An 18,970-nucleotide genomic window follows, 5' to 3' on the forward strand; every position below is an offset into this window, starting at 1 on the left:
TCAGTCCCAGCCCACCTGCAGCAAAGGAGAATGAAAAGCACCAAAGACGCAAGGAAAATATTAGCCCAAGAGACAAAAGGGGCCACAAAAACCAGCGACTCCATCAGCCTGAGACCAGAAGAACTAGATGTTGCCCAGCTACGATTAATGACCACCCTGACAGGGAACACAACAGAGAGTACCTGACGGAGCAGTGGAAAAGTGGGGTGTGAACTCATTCACATAAAAAGACCCAACTTAATGGTCTGACTGAGACTGGAGGAACCCCAGAAGATATGGCCCCTGGATTCTCTGTTAACCCAGAACTAAAACCATTCCCCAAACTCAACTCTTAAGACAAAGAACAGACTGGACTATAGGACATAAAATGACACTTGTGAAGAGAGTGTGCATCTTAGTTCAAGTAGGTACACAAGACTAAATGAGCAGCTCCTGTCTGGAGGGGAGATGAGAAGGTAGAAAGGGATAGCAGCTGGTTAAACGGGCATGGGAAATCTGGGATGGAAAGGAGGAATCTGCAGTCACGTTACAGGGATAGCAACTAGGGTCACATAACAATGCATGCACAAATTTTTATATAAAAAACTAACTTGAGCTGTAAACTTTTACCCAAAGCACAATAAAAAAATAAATAAAAAGACAAATTATTCAATGTATCTTCTCCAACCACAAAGAAATATTATTAGAAATTAACAGCAGAAGGAAAATTAGGAGCCACACAATTAAATGGAAATTAAATAACCCACTAATAAACAACCAATAGGTCAAGGAAGAAATCAAGTGAAAAATAAAAAAAATACCTGGAGATATATGAAAATACCAAAACCTACAAAACACAGTTAAGGCTGTCCTCCGAGAGAAATTTACAGCAATAAATGCCTGCAGTAAAAAGAAGATCTCAAATAGCCTAACTTTACAACTAGAACTAGAAAAGAATTAGAAAAAGAAGAGCAAACTAAGTCTAAAGCTACAAGAAAGAAAGAAATAACAAATATACGAGTAGAAATAGAGAACAGAAAAGTAATACAATCAACAAAACCAGAAGTTGTTTCTTTGAAAAGCCAAAAAACTGACAGACTGTTATCTAGGTAGATGACGAAACAAAGGGAGAAGATGCAAATAACGAAAATAAGAAATGAAAGTGGAGATATTACAACTGATCCAATAGAAGTAAAAAGGATCATAACAGAATACTACAAACTGTAATTCAACAAACTTGATAACTTAGATAAAATGGCAAATTCCTAGAAGCACATAACCTACCTAAATTGACTCAAGAAGAAGTAGAAAAGTTCAACAGACCCATAACAAGTGAGGAGATTGAATCATAGTCAAAAATCCCAGACTGGATGGCTTCACTGGGGATTTCTACCAATCATTTAGAGAAGGCTTGACATCAATCCTGTTCAAACTCTTTAAAAAGTAGAGGAAGGAATACTCCCTAACTCTTTTTATGAAGCCAGCATTACCCTGATACCAAAACCAAAGACACAAGAAAACTACAGACCAATATGCCTCATAAATATAGATGCCAAAATTCTCAACAAACTACTTGCATACAGAATCCAATACCATATTAAAAGAATTAACCACCATAAGCATGTGGGATTTACTGCAGAAATGCAAGGATGGGTCAACATTAGAAAATCAATCAGTATAAATCAATCAGTGTAATACACCACATTAATACAACAAAGGAAAAGAACCATATGATCATCTCGATTGATGCAGAAAAAGCATTTGATAAAATTCAACATCCTTTCTTAATTAAAAAATCTCAACAAGATAGGAATAACGGGGACGTTCCTCAACATGATTAAGGGCATTTACGAAAACCCAACAGCTAACATTATACTTAATGGAGAAAGATTGAAAGCTTTTCCCTCAAAAATAAGACAAGGATGCCTGCTCTCACCACTCCATTTCAATACTGTATTATAAGTCCTAGACAGAGCAATAAGGTAAGAAAAAGAAATAAAAAGTATCCAAATTGGAAAGAAAGACATAAAACTATTTCTATATGCAGATGACACAATCCTGTATATGGAAAACCCCCCAAAACCGACTAAAAGCCTCTAGAGCTAATAGGGGAATTTAACAAACTTGCAGGATACAATGTCAAGACACAAAAATTTCTATACATCAGCAATGAGAAATCTGGACAGAAGATTAAGAAAACAATTCCATTAACAACAGCATCTAAGGCAATAAAGTATCTAGGAATAAATTTACCCAGGGAGGTGAAAGACTTATACAATGAAAATAATAAAATGCTGCTGAAAGAAACTAAAGAACACCTAAAGAGATGAAAACAAGTTCCTTGTTCATACATTGGAAGACTTAATATAGTCAAAATGTCAATACTACCCAAAGTAATCTACAGATTCAACACAATCTCGATCAAGATCCTAACAGCATTTTTTACAGAAACAGAAGAAAATCCTCAACTTTATATGGAAAGCAGAAGGCCCCAAATAGCCAAATAAATCTTGAAGAAAAAGGACAAAGTAGGAGGCTTCACACTTCCCAACTTCAAAACATATTAAACAGCTACAGTAATCAATACAGCCTATTAATAGTTTAATAAAAGACACACAGACCGAAGCAATAGAATTGAAAACTCAGAAATAAATCCAGACGTTTACGGTCAATTCAGTGGGGTACAAAAACCATCTCTTCAGCAAATGATGTAGGTAAACTGGATTTCACATGGAGAAAAAAGAAGATATATATACCTCACACTACACTAATTCAAAATGATCAAGGACCTAAACGTTAAATCCATAAACATAAAGTTCTTGGAAGAAAATATGTGGGTGAATCTATGGAACCTAAGTTATTTCAATGACAGGTTATCAAATGCAACAATGAATTCACGAGCAGCAGAAGACAAAATAAATAATTGAGACCTCAAACCTACACACTGGGAAAAAAAATTTGGGAATGAAATGATAAGGGTCTAATATGTAAAATATATAGAAAACCTCTAAAACTTAACAACAAAAAGATACATAACCATATCAAAAACTGGGCAAAGGACATGAATAGACATTTCACCTAAGAAGATATGCAAATGGCCAACAGGCACATGAAAAGATGCTCAAGGTCATTAGCTATCAGAGAAATGAAAGTCAAAACGAACATGAGATAGAATATCACTCCCACTAGCATGGCCAAGATATAAAAAGCAGAAAATAACGAGTGTTGGAGCAGATATGGATAAACTGGAACCCTAATCCATTGCTGGTAAGAATGCAAAATGGTACAGCCATTGTGGAAACAGTCTGGTGGCTCCTCAAAAAACTAGAGGTAAAGTTGCCATATGACAGCAATTCCACTCCTAGGTATCTAATAGAAGTGACACGACCAGACATATATACACCTATGTTCATCACAGCACTATTCACAACAGCAAAAAGATGAAAACAACCTACGAGTCTATCAACAGATGAACAGAGAGGTAAAATGTGGTACATACATACAATGGAATAATACTCATTGATAAAGAGAAATGAGTTCCCAAAACATCTTGGACAGGGTTAAACCTGGAGGACATTACATTGAGCATAATGTCAATCACAGAAAAACAAGTACTATATGTTTTCACTTTTATGAAATAACACAAACAAGTACAAATACAGAAACTAATGTTCATTAGTAGCTGCCAGGGACAAAGGGAAGAGGAGGGGGATTTGCTCTCTAGATAGCAGACACTTTTGGAGATGGGAAAGGTAACACCGAATGAGGGTGAAGTATACACAGCTTGATGAAGGTAGACGATGTCACCAAAAACTACACAAGAAAAAAGGACCTGTGGGTAACTGCCATGGCATATATTAATTCTGAAACAACAGAAAAAACAACCAAAAAAAATATGTGCAGGTACAGATATATGTATGCAAGGCATATATGTGTGCATATTATACATATACACAGGTATATGTATATGCATCTATGTGACTATATGCACATATAGTCATATATATATAATAAAGAACACAGGAGACACAGTGACAGATACTTCTTAGACATAACCAAACACCTTACAGGACTAGAGTTTTGGGTTTTAAGGATTAGAATATGGGACATCTTGGCCAATTGGTATGTTGTGCTACATCCTAGTTTAGAGAGTAATATCTGCATATCAAAAGACTGCAAGCCGTCATCTAAGACAACTAATGGTCTCTACTTAGCTGGGGCAAAAGAGAAAGAAGGAAACCAAAAACTCAAAGAAGGAACTAGTCTACAAGACAGTCTACACAAACCACAGCCTCATCTACCCTGAGACCAGAAGACCTAGATGGTGCCTGGCTACCACTACAAACCATTCTAATCAGGGCCACAACAGATGGACCTTGATAGAATGGGAGAAAAATGTGGAACAGAACCTCAAATTTCTTTTAAAAAAACACTGACCTACAGGACTGGTTGAGACTGGAGAACTCCGCAAGACTACTGCCTTGAGATAGTCTTCAAATCTTAGACCAAAACTAACACCTGAGGTTAAAAAAGTCTTTATCAAAATAATAAAAAGACAACATACAAGCTAGGAAAAAATCTTTAGGAATGTTTTATGTGATAAGGGTCTAATATCTAAAATACACATTAAACTTCTACGACTTGACAACAAAAAGACAAATAACCCAATCAAAAAAAAAAAATGGGCAAAGGACATGAACAGGCACTTCACCAAAGAGGACATTCAAAGGGCCACCAAACACATGAAAAGAAGCTCATTAGAGAGATGCAAATGAAAAGTATAATGAGATACCATCTCATCCCTACTAAAATGGCAATGATAAAAAAACAAAATAACAAATGTTGATGAGGATGTGGAGAGATCAGAACCCTTATCTATTGCTGGTGAGAAAGTAAAATGGTACAACTGTTGTGAAAACAATGTGGTGATTGCTCAAAAAACAAAAAAGATGATCCAGCAATTCCACTCTTAGGTATGTACCCTAGGGACCTAAAGTAGGGGCACAAACAGACACACGCACACACATGTTCATTGCAGCATTACTGACAATAGCAAAAAGGTGAAAACAACCCAAGTCCCCATCAACAGAGGAACGGATAAAAAATGGATGTACATACATTCAATGGAATACTACTCAGCCAGAAAGAGAAATGAAGTCCTCATATATGCCACAACATGGATAGAGCTTGAAGACGTTATGCTGGGTGAAGTAAGTCAATAACAAAAGGGCAAATACTGTATGACCTCATTTAAATGAAACGACAAGAATAAATTAATACATAGAGACCAACGGGTATTAGTGGCTATCTGAAGAGGAAGGGCGGAGGGAGAGAAGGAATTATTTATTCTCTGGGAACTGGTAGTTTTGTTTATAGTGATGGAAACGTTGGCATCAACTAAGGGTAATAGCTCCACAACTTTATTAGTGTAACTGATATCACACTAAATTCTATACCAGAAAAAGGGTGAAATGGCAAATACTGTAACATATAATTTTACAACAATAACAGCAACCAAAAATAAATAAATGAAGAGGCTAAAGTTGCTGACACTACTTAAATACATCGAAACACCTCATGGGCAGAGTTCCTAGGGCTGTCCAGTCAATCGGCGTGATACTGTTTTCAGAAGTACTGTTCTACACCCTAGGTCGGTGAGTAGCAACCTGGGGTCTTAAACACTTTTCAGCAGCCATCCAAGGTACAACAACGGGCCTCTACTCACCTGGAGCAGCAGAGGAAGAAGGAGACCCAGGAAGTGGAGAAGGAATTGGACTGCAGGTCTAATTGCCTCCCTGAACTACCCATCTCCTTAGCTGTGAGACCAGAAGAACTGGATGGTGTCCAGCTATCATTACCATACTTTCTAATCAATGAATCAATAGATGAATTCTGATTAAAATGGAAAAAAAGGTATGGAGTAAATTTCAAATTCTTACATAATCCAGATTTACACAATCTATTTTTTATTGAGACAGAGGAACCCCTGAATCTACTGCTCTGAAGAAAATCTCTAAACCATAAATGGAAATTATCCCATGAAGTTATCCTTAAGAGCTAAATTAGCAAAGAATGTCCAACTTGACCACTGCGTTATTTTAAAAATTATCTATATATCAAATTGTCAACAGTACCTCTAAAACACAGATGAGAAGTTCAGTGGGTAGCGAGTTTCACCAGTGGTGGTTAAACAATATGGGAAGAGATAGTGATAGCGAGAAAGCTGATACAACATGAAAAATGGAACAAATGTTATCCAATTGTACATATAGAACCTAAAGAATGGGTGTGTGTTTTCACCAAAATTAAAAAAAAAAAAAAAAAGCCCATACTCTCAGCCTTGATGACACACACCTACCACAACTTAAAGAGGGACTACTTAAAATGATACAATCTAATAGAAGAAAAAGTCAAAAGACTTTACTCTTTGCACAACTATTTAGATACATACTTGCTAAATGTTGATGTTTCCATGATATGACTTAACAGATAAAAAAAAAAAAAAAAAAGGACAAAACACAATCTGACAGCAACATCTGGTTAAAGTCAAACCCCAGAATTTTCACAAATAAACTGCAGTATTAAAAAAAAAGAAAAGAAAAAAAAATTTTTTTTTTTTTTTAATTATAAGATGAAAGGTAAAAGGCATAAAAATGAGAGCATCTATACCAGGGCGGAAGAGTTCTCTACACACATGAGTAACAGGAGTCCTTGGCTATTATTTCCAGCGTGGTTTAAGGCATTAGAAGCTCTATTCCAACTCCTATCAACTCCTTTCAATGCACTCACTTGACAGAGCCCTACGCTCTGCCTGCTCCACATCTGTAGTCCCAGGGTTGAACGTGGCTAGAGAGAAGCACAACCACACTGATGTTCAATCCTGAGCTAAATTCAAGACTGCTAATAAGTCAAAATTAACTCCAAGGCACCCAAACAACACCAACAATCAGCTGCTAACTGAAAGGTCAGTGATTCAAACCCACCAGATGCTCCCCAGTAGAAATGACTTGGCGATTTGCTCCCATAAAGATTACAGCCTAGGAAACCTTGTGGGCCAGTTCCATTCTGTCCTATAGGGTGACTATAAGTTGGAACAACAATCTCAAGAGGGCCTGGCACTGCTAGCCAATCTCAGTATATTCTCCCAGAGCATTCACTATCTCACTGTGTGACTATTTCATACGCTCTCTCTTCTCAAACTTCCAATGCCTCCCTCCCTCATCCCCATGCTCAGACGACAAATGCACTTCCTATTTCACAGAGAATATAGAAACAATCACAAAAAAACTTCCCCTACCACATACCCACCTATCTGCATCTGCTCTCCTCACCCACCTGTTACATGGGACATTGTGCATGCTCCTGACCCAGGCTCCCCCCTCTGGCTATGTACTCCTTTCTGCCAGTCAAAGGCTCTATCAACCATCTACTCTCCTGTTCCTTTAGGACCTTCCCAACAGCAAATAAACATGCTCAATTTCTCCCCACTTAAAAAAGCAAATCTCAACCCCCTCATTCCTTCCAACTAACACCCTATTTCTCTGATGTCCTTAGGGAAAACTCTTTCAAAGAGTTTCTATACTTGCTGTCTTCAATTTCTCTCCTTCCCTTCTCTTAGAACCTACAGCAATCTGGCTTTGCCCAATCACCCACTGAAACTGCTCCTCTCCACATAGCCCTCACCACCTCAGTGACAACCCAGCAGTCAACTCTAAGTCCTCATTATATTTTCCTCCGCAGCATGTGAAACATTTGATCGCCCTTGTTCCTCTTCAAAAACACTTCTTTATTTGGCTTTCAGGGCACCACATTCCCCTAGCTTTCTTCCTCTTTCAGTAGCCTCTTCCTCATCGCCTCAACCTTTGCAGATGAAGTGCCTGGGCTCAGGCCCTGGGAGACTCTCCTATCTGCACCTGATGCCCTGTAAACACATTGAGCTCCTGCTTCAAAAACCCACTGTGCACTATGGCCTACCCTTTACACCTGCAGCATGAGGGCTTTCCTGTGAAGTCCACACGCAAATTCCACTGAGATACACAGCAGGCATGACAAACCCAATATGCTCAAAAGTCTCCAGATCTTCCTACCAAAATAAACAAAAACAAAAATGTCACCTGATGTCTGCCACTCCCTTACCCCCATCTCAGGAAATGGCAGCTCCATTCTTCCAGCTGCTCAGCATGTCACTGTTTTTGTTTCTAGGGCTGCCATAACAAAGTACCACAAAGAAGGCAGCTAATAAGAACAGAAATTCATTGTCTCACAGGTCTGGAGGCCAAGAATCCAAGATCAGAGTGTCAGCCACATTGGTTTCTTCAGAGGCTTTGAGGGAGAATCTGTTCCATGTCTCTCTCCTAGCTTCTGGTGATGGCTGGCGATCCTTGGCGTTCCTTGGCTTGTAGATGCATCACTCTAATCTCTGCCTCCATCTTCACGTGGCTGTCCTCCCTCTGTCTCCCTGTCTCTTCTCTTCTTTTTTAGGACAGCACTGACACCGGATTAGGAACTACCCTACTCACGCATGACCCCACGTTGCTGATAACATCTACAAAGACCCTATTTCCAAACAAGGTCACATTCACAAGTACAAGGGTAAGGACTTCAACATATTTTCTTCTGGGACACCATATAATCCATAACAGTCACCTTTTGAGGGGGGTTTCCTTGAGACTTCTGTTTAAAATTGAAATGCCCTCCCCTACCTCTGGACCATTCTCTGTCCTCCTTCTCTGCCTTTTCTCCATAACGTTTTCCTCCTTCTGACGTTACTTCTGTTTTACTTACTGGCTTATTGTCACCCTTCCCCTCCACACAGGCAGGGGCTTCAGTCACTTTTCTTTACTGCTGTCTCTCCAGGTTGTGAAGCATTGCTCGGTGCATTGTCAGCCCTCAACAGGACATCACTTTCTCTAACTGAATGGCATCAATTTCATCAACGAGATATACAAATCTCTTTAATCAGCTTCCCTTTGCATCCTCCTAAGACACTATTACAAACCATCACCTTTGCTTCGGAAGCCCCAACTTCTTCACTCTGGATCTTAGGTCTTATTTTACAAAAAGAAAAATGGTGATCAGGCATGAACTGACTCAGTTTGCTGTCCCCAACCCCACTCCCCCAGTGCCATAATACTCTTCTACTCTTCTCCCCACTCTTATGCTCAGGATAGGTCTCTCTTTCCAGTGCCCCTAACTTTACAGGGCACTGACAGAGCAATTATTTCCAACCTCTCTTTCTCTCCACTGGCTCCTCTCCATTATTCTCTAAGCATGCCTCTCCTTTTCTCCTAAACCTTTTTAAGCCCTGGATCTCTTTAAGCTACTACCAGCTACTTTCTCCTCTCTCTCTTCCTACCTTCTAAACCAGGTATCTTAGAAGATTGAGCTACAGAACTGTCTCCCATCCCTCATGTCTCATGCACTCTTTGGCCCATTACAACAGGCCTTCTCCCCTGTATTCCACTAAAATTTAACAAAGGCTTTCTAAATGCCAAATCCATTGGGCTTTTCTCAGCCCTCATTGTGTATTATGATATAATACATAGATTCCAAAACCTGTGCTCTTCATTATCACGCTTACTCTTTCTACTGAAACTTCCTTTTTTCTTGAAACTCTCTACTACTTTTGCTGCTGTGGCACTGCTTCTAGGGGTTTTTCTCCTAACTTCCCATCAGATTTTTGTTTTGTTTTAATTAAAAACAGAGTCCTTGTATTAAACAGGATTGAGCACTTTGTCCTACATAATAAATTCCAGGCTCATTTTCATGTCCTGCTTGGCCCTCTAGGATGCAGCCTCTGACTGGCACTCCAGTCTTGTCATCCACCACTTCCTCCCTCAAACCTGACCCTCTCCTAACATGGATGTTCCTGTGCTTCTCCACATGCACACTGACCTTTTTCCTGTCCGTGACTCTTTGCTCTCTCTCATATTTCCTTGCATTTGTAAATGGTGCCATGCCCAATCTGTCATCATACGCATAAAACCAATCTGAAATGGTCTATATTTATTTCTATTTCCTCTTTGGGCTATAAGTTACTAGAGAACAACAGCTGTAATTTATTTGTCTCTATAATCTAATACAGCTCCTGGAACACGGATGTTCGATAAAATATAATAAACCAACAACAAACCCTCATTAAGAAAAGCAGTCATGTAAGCTTGTTATGAATGAAATAGTGAACGCTCAACTTGAATGAACAATTCCATAAATCATTTCCAGAAGTTAGGCCTTTGTTAATTGCTTATTGGAATTACAATTTTATTCTGCCAATTTTTCCCCAAAGAAAAAAGTAATTTAATAATAACATTTTAGATATCTGGGTTTTAAAGAAAAGAGAAAAAATGGGGGAAAAAATTTATAAAGGCGTAATTTAACCTTATAGGTTTCTTCTTCTTTGCTGAATCTTCCGGAGTCCTAGGAAACTTATTTGTCTGTTTCTGGGGTGTATACAAAACGGTCTCTGTAGATTTTATCCAGGGCTCTACCAGTCTCTCCATAATCTGTCTTTCATCTGATCCAAAATCCACAGGGTATTTGCGAGGGGATTCTGAATCAATGAGCAAGACATTGTCTGAGTCATCTTCTTTTCCGCTATCTGATGAATACTCCAAAATTTCCATACAGTTTGTCTGAAAAATCAAGAGAGATGAAAAATTTGGAGAATTTTTTACTCAAGTACGTATCTCCATGTTCCTATTATTCTATTTTCTTATGATTATAGTCACTGTTACAACATTTTGCATACAGTACCTGTAGCTTTATATTTTGACACAAAATCCAAGATTCAACATTCAAAACTATGCATCTGAAGAAAAGGATAAATTGATACTAAGCTGAACATTATCTAATAGAACTCACCAAAATCAGTACGGATATTTCAATCTTCCTTCAGTAAACTAAAAGGCATGTGCCCCACAGAGAGCAGTCTCCAAAACTAAATAACATTAACCTGAAAGGCTGATGATATTCACTGTAATCTCATACCCATTGGAAAAAAATGTATTTCTTAGACTCTGAAGTTGAAAAATTTAAATGTTAACTGTTAAATACTACTATTTGTTATAAACCATATAATGCCTCTTCAGGTATAAACCACTTAATTTACCAAAGGAATATTCATGGATAAAGATGAAAATTTGATTTTTCCAGCACAACTTCAATATATGTTTTCCAGAGACATGTTTGAAATTGTTAGTATCAACAGGAACGCTCTCTTTTTCCTAACATTTCCTAAAATGTTTCTCTTTTCTCACACTCAAATTAAGAATTTTTTGAAAACTGTACAGTGTCACATCTTTCTCCTACAGAGTGGTTGGTGGGTTTGAACCACCAAGCTTTTGGTTAGCATTTGAGCACTTAACCACCAGGACTCCTTGTATTATAAAATAGGAATTCACAATACCTGGTCAATTCTGGACAGACGAATCAAAACCTACTTCTCTAAGATTTTCTGCCTTTGGCTAGATATACACTAAAACTTTTAAGGGTGAAAACTATGATTTATGGCAAAATAATAACAATAAATAGGTATTTTTTATTTCCCTATTACTGTTTTGCAGGTCAGTCCCATGTTGTTCTAATGTCAGCAAAAATTTATCCTTCAATGTTCTAATTTTCCAGTGTATTCATAGCTTTATCTAATTTAGTACATAAAGTGTAAATTTACTAAATAAAAATTGCACATTTAAATGAATGTGTCTATTGTATCCAGTCAATTCATAAGGTATACCTGATCTCTTTTGTGGGTATGTGTTTGCAGTGGGCCCATTCTCTTGGTCCACCTGAATGGAAGCCTCATCCTCCAGAACTGAGGTGGGGCCAACTCTACTTGAAATCTAGGTGACAATGTCTCTGCCTTTTGAGACCTTGTGGGTGGTGGCTCCCACCTTTGAAACCTAGGAGGCAGTGGTTCCACTCTTTGAAACCTGGCCCCCAGGCTCCTTCCTAATCTTGCTGATATCTGACTTATTCCTAGAATGATGCTTTCTTTCCTTGGAGGACAAAAGATGTTTGCAACCATATGGCTCCATTAATCAATTCCTGCTTGCAGAATGCCAGGCAGACACCTTTCCTTCATTTCTCCCTGTTTCTGTCCCAGTCTAAGCAAACAGGATATCTTCTGAGATGGCTGATTAGATTTATCAGTCACATGCTTAACCTCTTTAGCAAAAAATTGAGTAGCCACGCCCTTGGTGAAAGTTCCAGGACATGTTTTCTTAGTTTGTATGACAGAATTTTGCCAATCTTTAAGTTCTGGTTTCATTTAGCACAGTTTATCTCTAAATCTATCTCTTTGGTCCTGCATTTCACTATAAGCAACAAGGAGAAAGTATGTTACATCTTCAAAATTTTGCCTAGATATCTCTTCGACCAAATATCCAAATACATTACTTACAATTCTACCTTCCACAAAAGAGCTGAACATAATTCAGACAAGTTCTATGCCACTTTATTAAAAGGATCACCCTTCCTTCAGTCTCCAATAACATGTTTATCATTTCCTTTTACAGCCTTAGCAGAACATTTAATTTCTATATTTCTAGGAGAATTCTGTTCACAGCAATAGAGGCTTTCCCCACAGCTCTCAATTCTTTCTGAGCCATCATCACTATCATCCTTGATGTCCATAAGTCTACCAATAGTCTATTCAAGGCAATCTAGGCTCTTACTATCAAAACCCCCCAAAAAAACCAAACCCACTGCCGTCAAGTCGATTCCGACTCACAGGGACCCTACAGAACACAGCAGAACTGACCTATAGGATTTCCAAGGAGTGCCTGGTGGATTCAAACTGCCAATCTTTTGGTTAGCAGCCAAACTCTTAACCACTACATCACCAGGGTTTCCTCTTATTATCAAGCACATCAAAATTCCTCTACCCTCTGCCAATCACCCAGTTGTAAAGCCACTTCTAACATTTTCAGTTATTTGTCAGAGCAGAAGCCCACTTCCCAATACCAAATTCTGTCTTAGTTTCCTAGCTGCTGCTTTAACAGAAATACCACAAGTGGGTAGCTTTAAAGAACAGAAATTTTATTTTTTCACAGCTCTTGAGGCTAAAGTCCAAACCAAGGTCTTAACTGTTGTTGATTCCTTGTGTGTTGGTAGGCCTGGATATTCTTTGGTTCCTCGGTGATCCTCACATGCATCTGTCTTCATACACATGTGCATACCTGTGTCTAATCAGCCCTTTTTTTTTAAAAAAAAAATAACTCATCGGTGATTAGATTTAGAACTCACCCTACTTGGGTATAATCTAATTAACATTTTAAAAACCCTATTTCCAAACAGGATCACATGCACAGGTATAGGATTCCAACATATATTTTGAGGGGACAAAATTTAAACCATAACCACCAACAAAATTGGCAAACTGACAAAAAAAAAAAGCAAGAGAAGATGCAAATAACTCAAATCATGAATGATAGTGGAGACATCACAAATTCACCTAGAGAAAAAAAAGGATCATAAGACAATACTACAAACAATAGTGTGTCGACAAATTAGATAACCCATATGAGATGGACAAATTCATGGAAGCACATGCACTACCTAAATTGTCTGAAGAAGAAATATAAGATCTAAACAAACCAATATCAAGTGAAGAGATTAAATCAGTAATCAAAAACCATCAACAACAACAAGTATGCTGAAAACAAAATTTTTAGAAAACAATTCAATTTACAAGAGCATCTAAAAGAATAAAATACCTAGAAAAATTTAACCCAGAGAGGTAGGAGATGTGCACACTGAAAACTATAAAACATTGCTAAAGAAATTAAAGAAGACTTAAATAAATGGAAAGACATACTATGTTCATGGATTGGAAAACTCTGACATTGTTAAAATGTCAAAATGACCCACAGCTATGCAGAGATTTTTTTTTTTTTTTGCAGAGATTGAACACAACTACTATCAAAATTCTAACAGCCTTTCCAGTAGAAAAGATAAATTCATATGGAATTGCAAGGGGCTCCAAAAGCCAAAATAATATTCAAAAAAAGAACAAAGTAAAAGAACTCATACTTCCTGATTTTAAAATATACTATAAAGCTACAATAATCAAAACATTGTGTACTGGTACAATGATAGATATAAAGACAAAGGAAATAGAATTAAGAGTCCAAAAATAAGCCCATATATATCTGAGGTCAATTGATTTTTGACAACTGCCAAGTCCATTCAATGGATAAAGAATAGTCTCTTCAACAAATGGTGCTGGGACAACTGGATCTCCACATGCAAAAGAACAAAGTTGGAGCCATACCGCACACCATCTATGAAACTTAACTCAAAATTAACCTAACTATAAGAACTAAAACCATAAAAGTAGGAGAGGAAAACACATGGATAAGCTTCGGGACTTAGTTTTTTGACACTAGATTTGTAGATATAACACCAATAGCGTGAGCAACAAAAGACAAAATTGACAGACTGGATTTCATCAAAACGAAAACTTTTGTGCATCGAAAGACTTCATCAAGAAAGTGTAGATGCAATCTATAGAAAGGGAGAAAATATTTGAGATTCTTATATCTGAAAAGTGTTTTATATCCAAAATATATTTAAAAAAAAAAACAAAACTATTGCCATTGAGTCAATTCTGACTCATAGTGACCCTACAGTACACAGTAGAACTGCTCCACAGAGTTTTCAAGGATTGCCTGGCAGACCTGAACAGCCAACCTTCTGGTTAGCAGTCCCAGCACTTAACCACTACCCCACCAGGGTTTCCAAACTCAACCAAAAAAAGGCAAACAACCTAATTAAAAAATGAGCAAAAGTCTTGAACAGACATTTCTCCCAAGAAGATATACTAATGCCAATAAGAACATGAAAAGATGCTTAATGTCATCAGTCATTAGGAAAACGCAAATCCAAACCACAAAGAGGTACCACTTCGTACCCACTTGTTGTTGTTGTTTGGTGCCATAGAGTTGGTTCCAACTCATAGCAACCCTACAGGAGAGAGGAGAACTGCCCCATAGATTTTCCAAGGAGTGGCTGGTGGGTTTGAACTGCTGACCTTTTGGTTAGCCGCTGAGCTCTTAACCACTATGCCAAAATAACAACTATTGGCAAGGACCTAGAGAAATTGGAACCCTCATCCATTGCTGTGGCAATGTAAAATGGTGTAGCCAATTTGGAAAACAGTTTAGTGGTTCCTCAAAATATTCAATTACCATATAATTCATCAATTCCTCTCCTAATTATATGCCCAAAAGACTTGAAAGCAGGACACAAACAGATGCTTGTACAACAATGTTCACTGCAGCATTATTCACAACAGTCTAAAGGTGAAAACTACTCAAGTGTCGACCAACAGATGAATAGATAAACAATATGTATATCCACACAATGGACTATTACTCAATCATTAAGAGAAATGAAGTTCTGATACATGCTACAACATGAATGAAACTTTAAAACATTATGCTGAGTCAAATAAATGATATATAAAAGAACAAATATTATATGATCCTACTTATATGGAATACCTAGAATAGGCGAATGCATAGAGACAAAAGTCTACTAGTGGTTACCAAGGGCTAGGGGGAGACAGAAATAGGGAGTTATTGCTCAAGGAGTTCTAAATTTCTTTGAAGTGATACAAAAATTTTGAAAATGGATAATGGTGATAGTCTGGCAACATGATGAAAGTAGTTAATGTCACTGAATTATACACGTAACAGTTAAAATGACCAATATTTTGTTATAAATGTTTTTTTATTTTGGTCAAGCTAAGGCTTGTAGTTATTAGCTGTTATAGTGTTACTGAACTTCGAGAAGACCACTAATAACTACAAACCTCAGCTTGAAAAAAATAAACATCTTTTTCTTTTTTAATGCCAAGTACAATCATGCCATTAAATTTAAAGGATTTCCCTCATGCTTTTTTTTTTTTAAAGAAAATAAGGAAATTTCTATTTAACAACAACAACAACAAAAAAAAAAGTGAAGGACAACTATTTCTACCAGATAATAAACTCTACTGTAAAGCCATAGTTAAGGCCTGGAAGTGTAGTGGTTAAGAATTCGGCTGCTAACTAAAAGGCTGGCAGTTCAAATCTACCAGCTACTCCTTGGAAACCCTATGGGGCAGTTTTACTCTGTGCTACAGGGTTTATAGGGTTGTTATGAGTTGGAATCGACGTGACAGCAACAGGTTCGGTTTTGGTAAAGCCATAGTAATTAAAGGTTTATTACCACACAGGAATAGATGAATTAACAGAATGGAAATGAGATTTCAGAAATGGACTAAACACAAATGAGAGTGTATACATAAAAAGTCATAAAAACAAGAGCCCAAATCAGTGAGGAAAAAATCTACTTGGGGACAACTGGCTACCTATCTGAAAAGAAAAAAAAAAAAAGCTGAATCTCTCTCACCATTGACAGCAAAAAAAATTCCCAAATGATCAAAACATTAAAATATTTTTACAAAGGCCTAAAAAACAATAGGGATGTATTTTAAAAATAGTCATAAAACATAAAAAGTCCTTTCTGGTATGGCACAAAAGTTCTCAAAAGAAATGATTAAAGTTTTATTTAAGGTGATGAAAAAATTGCCAACAAATATTGGTGATGACTGCACAACATCGATACTCCACATTTTTATGCAAATAATGCGTACCTTCTATGTCTGTTTGCTTTCCATGCAAATGATGGATTTATTTTAAATCTACTAAAAAATCACTGAATCAGTCTGGCTAAAGCTAAAACTCCGTAAGTCTACAAAATGAAAAGCTTTGATATTTTTCTTAAAGAAGAAAAATTCCAACTAGACTACTGCCAAATTTTAAGCCTGAAAATCTCAAATGTTTGGAATGTATTTCCCAATAAAACTACCAAAACTCAGATTAACTACTAATACGTACCAACCATAAGCCCAATTTTTCCACATTATAGGATAAATTCATGACGTTTTCACTGGCTAATGCTTTTCAGGAGTAGACTGCCAAGTCCTTCTTTCTAGTCTATCTTAGTCTGGAAGCTCAGCTGAAACCTGTCCTCCATGGGTGACCCTGCTGGTATCTGAATACCAGTGGCATAGCTTCCAGCATCACAGCAACACACAAGCCCCCACAGTACAACAAACTGACATATACATCAATAGCCATGGAAGCAGCAGTCAAGAAATCAAAAGATGCATTGCACTGGGTAAATCTGCTGCAAAGGACCTCTTTAAAGTGTTGAAGAGCAAAGATGTCACCTTGAAGACTAAGGTGTGGCTGACCTAAGCCATGGTATTTTCAATCGCATCATATGCATGTGAAAGCTGGACAATGAATAAGGAAGACAGAAGAAGAATTGACACCTTTGAGTTGTGGTGCTGGAGAAGAATACTGAATATACCATGGACTGCCAAAAGAACGATCAAATCTGTCTTGGAAGAAGTACAACCAGAATGCTCCTTAAAAGCAAGGATGGCGAGACTGTCTTACATACTTTGGACATGTTCTCAGGAGGGATCAGTCCCCAGAGAAGGACATCATGCTTGGCAGAGTACAGGATCAGCAGAAAAGAAGACCCTCAGTGAGGTGGACTGACACAGTGGCTGCAACAATGAGCTCAAGCATAACAACGATTGTAAGGATGGCTCAGGACTGGGCAGTGTTTCGTTCTGTTGTGCATAGGGTAGCTATGAGTTGGAACCGACTTGACGGCACCTAACAACATAGGATAAAACTTTTCTTGGATAAGAAATTTTGTGAGCACTCTAAGTAAGTTATACAATGATAGTCTCTGTTTCTTTTCAAATAAAAATCAGCAGCTTAGAAGATTAATCTTTGACATTTTTAACAAAGGTGATTTTAAAAAATCAGGCTTTTCAGTTAAGAAATGGTTGACATCTTCATTATTCATCTTTAAGAGTAGCACTGGGTAAACTAACTCCCATTGAACTGGGATTTTTATGAAAGTTCTCTAATACCATCAGGAATACATTCCATAGCAGTGCTCTAAATATTTTCACTTTACATCCATTTTCCACAATTAAATAACAGCTCGATAATTAAGGAATAAATTCTTGAAGACAGTACCTAAACTCTGCTTAGAATTTTAGACACTGTATTAATTCTTTCAAATCACCATATCATCACTTGGCAAATTATCATACCTTGCACAAATTGGTTTGCTCTTGACACTTATTCAGTTAGAAGAAAATTTAAATTCATTACCAAAAACATATAAAAAAAAATGTTCTAAGCAGTATGGAAAATACAGAGGTGAACAATATATTTTCATGTTGACATAGAAAAAGAACATGCACTTGAGTCAGAGACTTGGTTTTAAATTCTAGTTCCAATATCTACTAAAGGTGTAACCTCTCTGAGCCTCGATGTCCCCAACTATAAAAGGGAAATTTCACCAATTTCACAAAGTCACCATGAGGATTAAATGAGAGTATAAACAGCACTATAACGTTCCTAAGGACAGGGATGGTAGCTTGTCTTACTTAGCCCTAATGCCCAGCACTGGCTATGCAAATAACAAGCCTTTCTATCCTAAATCACTCATCAAACATTTATTGCACGCTTACTCTACACTAGGCAATGTTCCAGGCTGAGGACAAAGATAAGTAAGACATTTTTCTTGACCTCAAGGAACTTACAACATAGAAGGAACAGAAAAGCAAATAAATCAGTGAAATAAAGACTTACAGATGCTACAACAGATACAGGGCATGGGAGACCTCACAAAGGAAGGAGGGTTCAAGTTTATCAGCAAGGACGGTTGATGATAAAGTCTTCCTTGAAGAGGTCACTTCTGGCCTTGAAAATGAACAGGTATTTCATAGGTTGGAGGGTGGGGAAGAGGACAGCATTCTAAGCAAAGACAACAGCGTGAGTACAGACATGGAGGAATGAATAGCTGGCCATGTTTGGGGAGCCAGGATACGGTCAATAATGTGGAGGCAGAGGACAAAATGACAATGACCACTAACGAAGTTATGCTAGAAAGGCGATTTACCATAACCCAGGAAGTT

The 18,970-nt window shown here is 37.6% G+C and overlaps 1 protein-coding gene across 4 annotated transcripts in view; it reads right to left on the bottom strand.

Annotated features, from left to right (window-relative positions):
• The window catches only part of SPIDR (scaffold protein involved in DNA repair), a 778,935-nt gene that overhangs the window by 514,299 nt on the left and 245,666 nt on the right, over positions 1-18,970 (bottom strand). For 3 of the 4 annotated variants that reach the window (XM_064267703.1, XM_064267702.1, XM_064267704.1), the window contains one exon: positions 10,357-10,610. In XM_064267703.1, the coding sequence (XP_064123773.1) occupies positions 10,357-10,610 (254 nt within the window). Of the gene's footprint in view, positions 1-10,356; positions 10,611-13,062; positions 13,171-18,970 lie in introns of all 4 variants that reach the window. The other variant, XM_064267705.1, reaches the window with a different exon arrangement.

This window comes from Loxodonta africana, chromosome 14, assembly GCF_030014295.1.
Source record: "Loxodonta africana isolate mLoxAfr1 chromosome 14, mLoxAfr1.hap2, whole genome shotgun sequence".
Taxonomy (NCBI): Eukaryota; Metazoa; Chordata; class Mammalia; order Proboscidea; family Elephantidae; genus Loxodonta; species Loxodonta africana.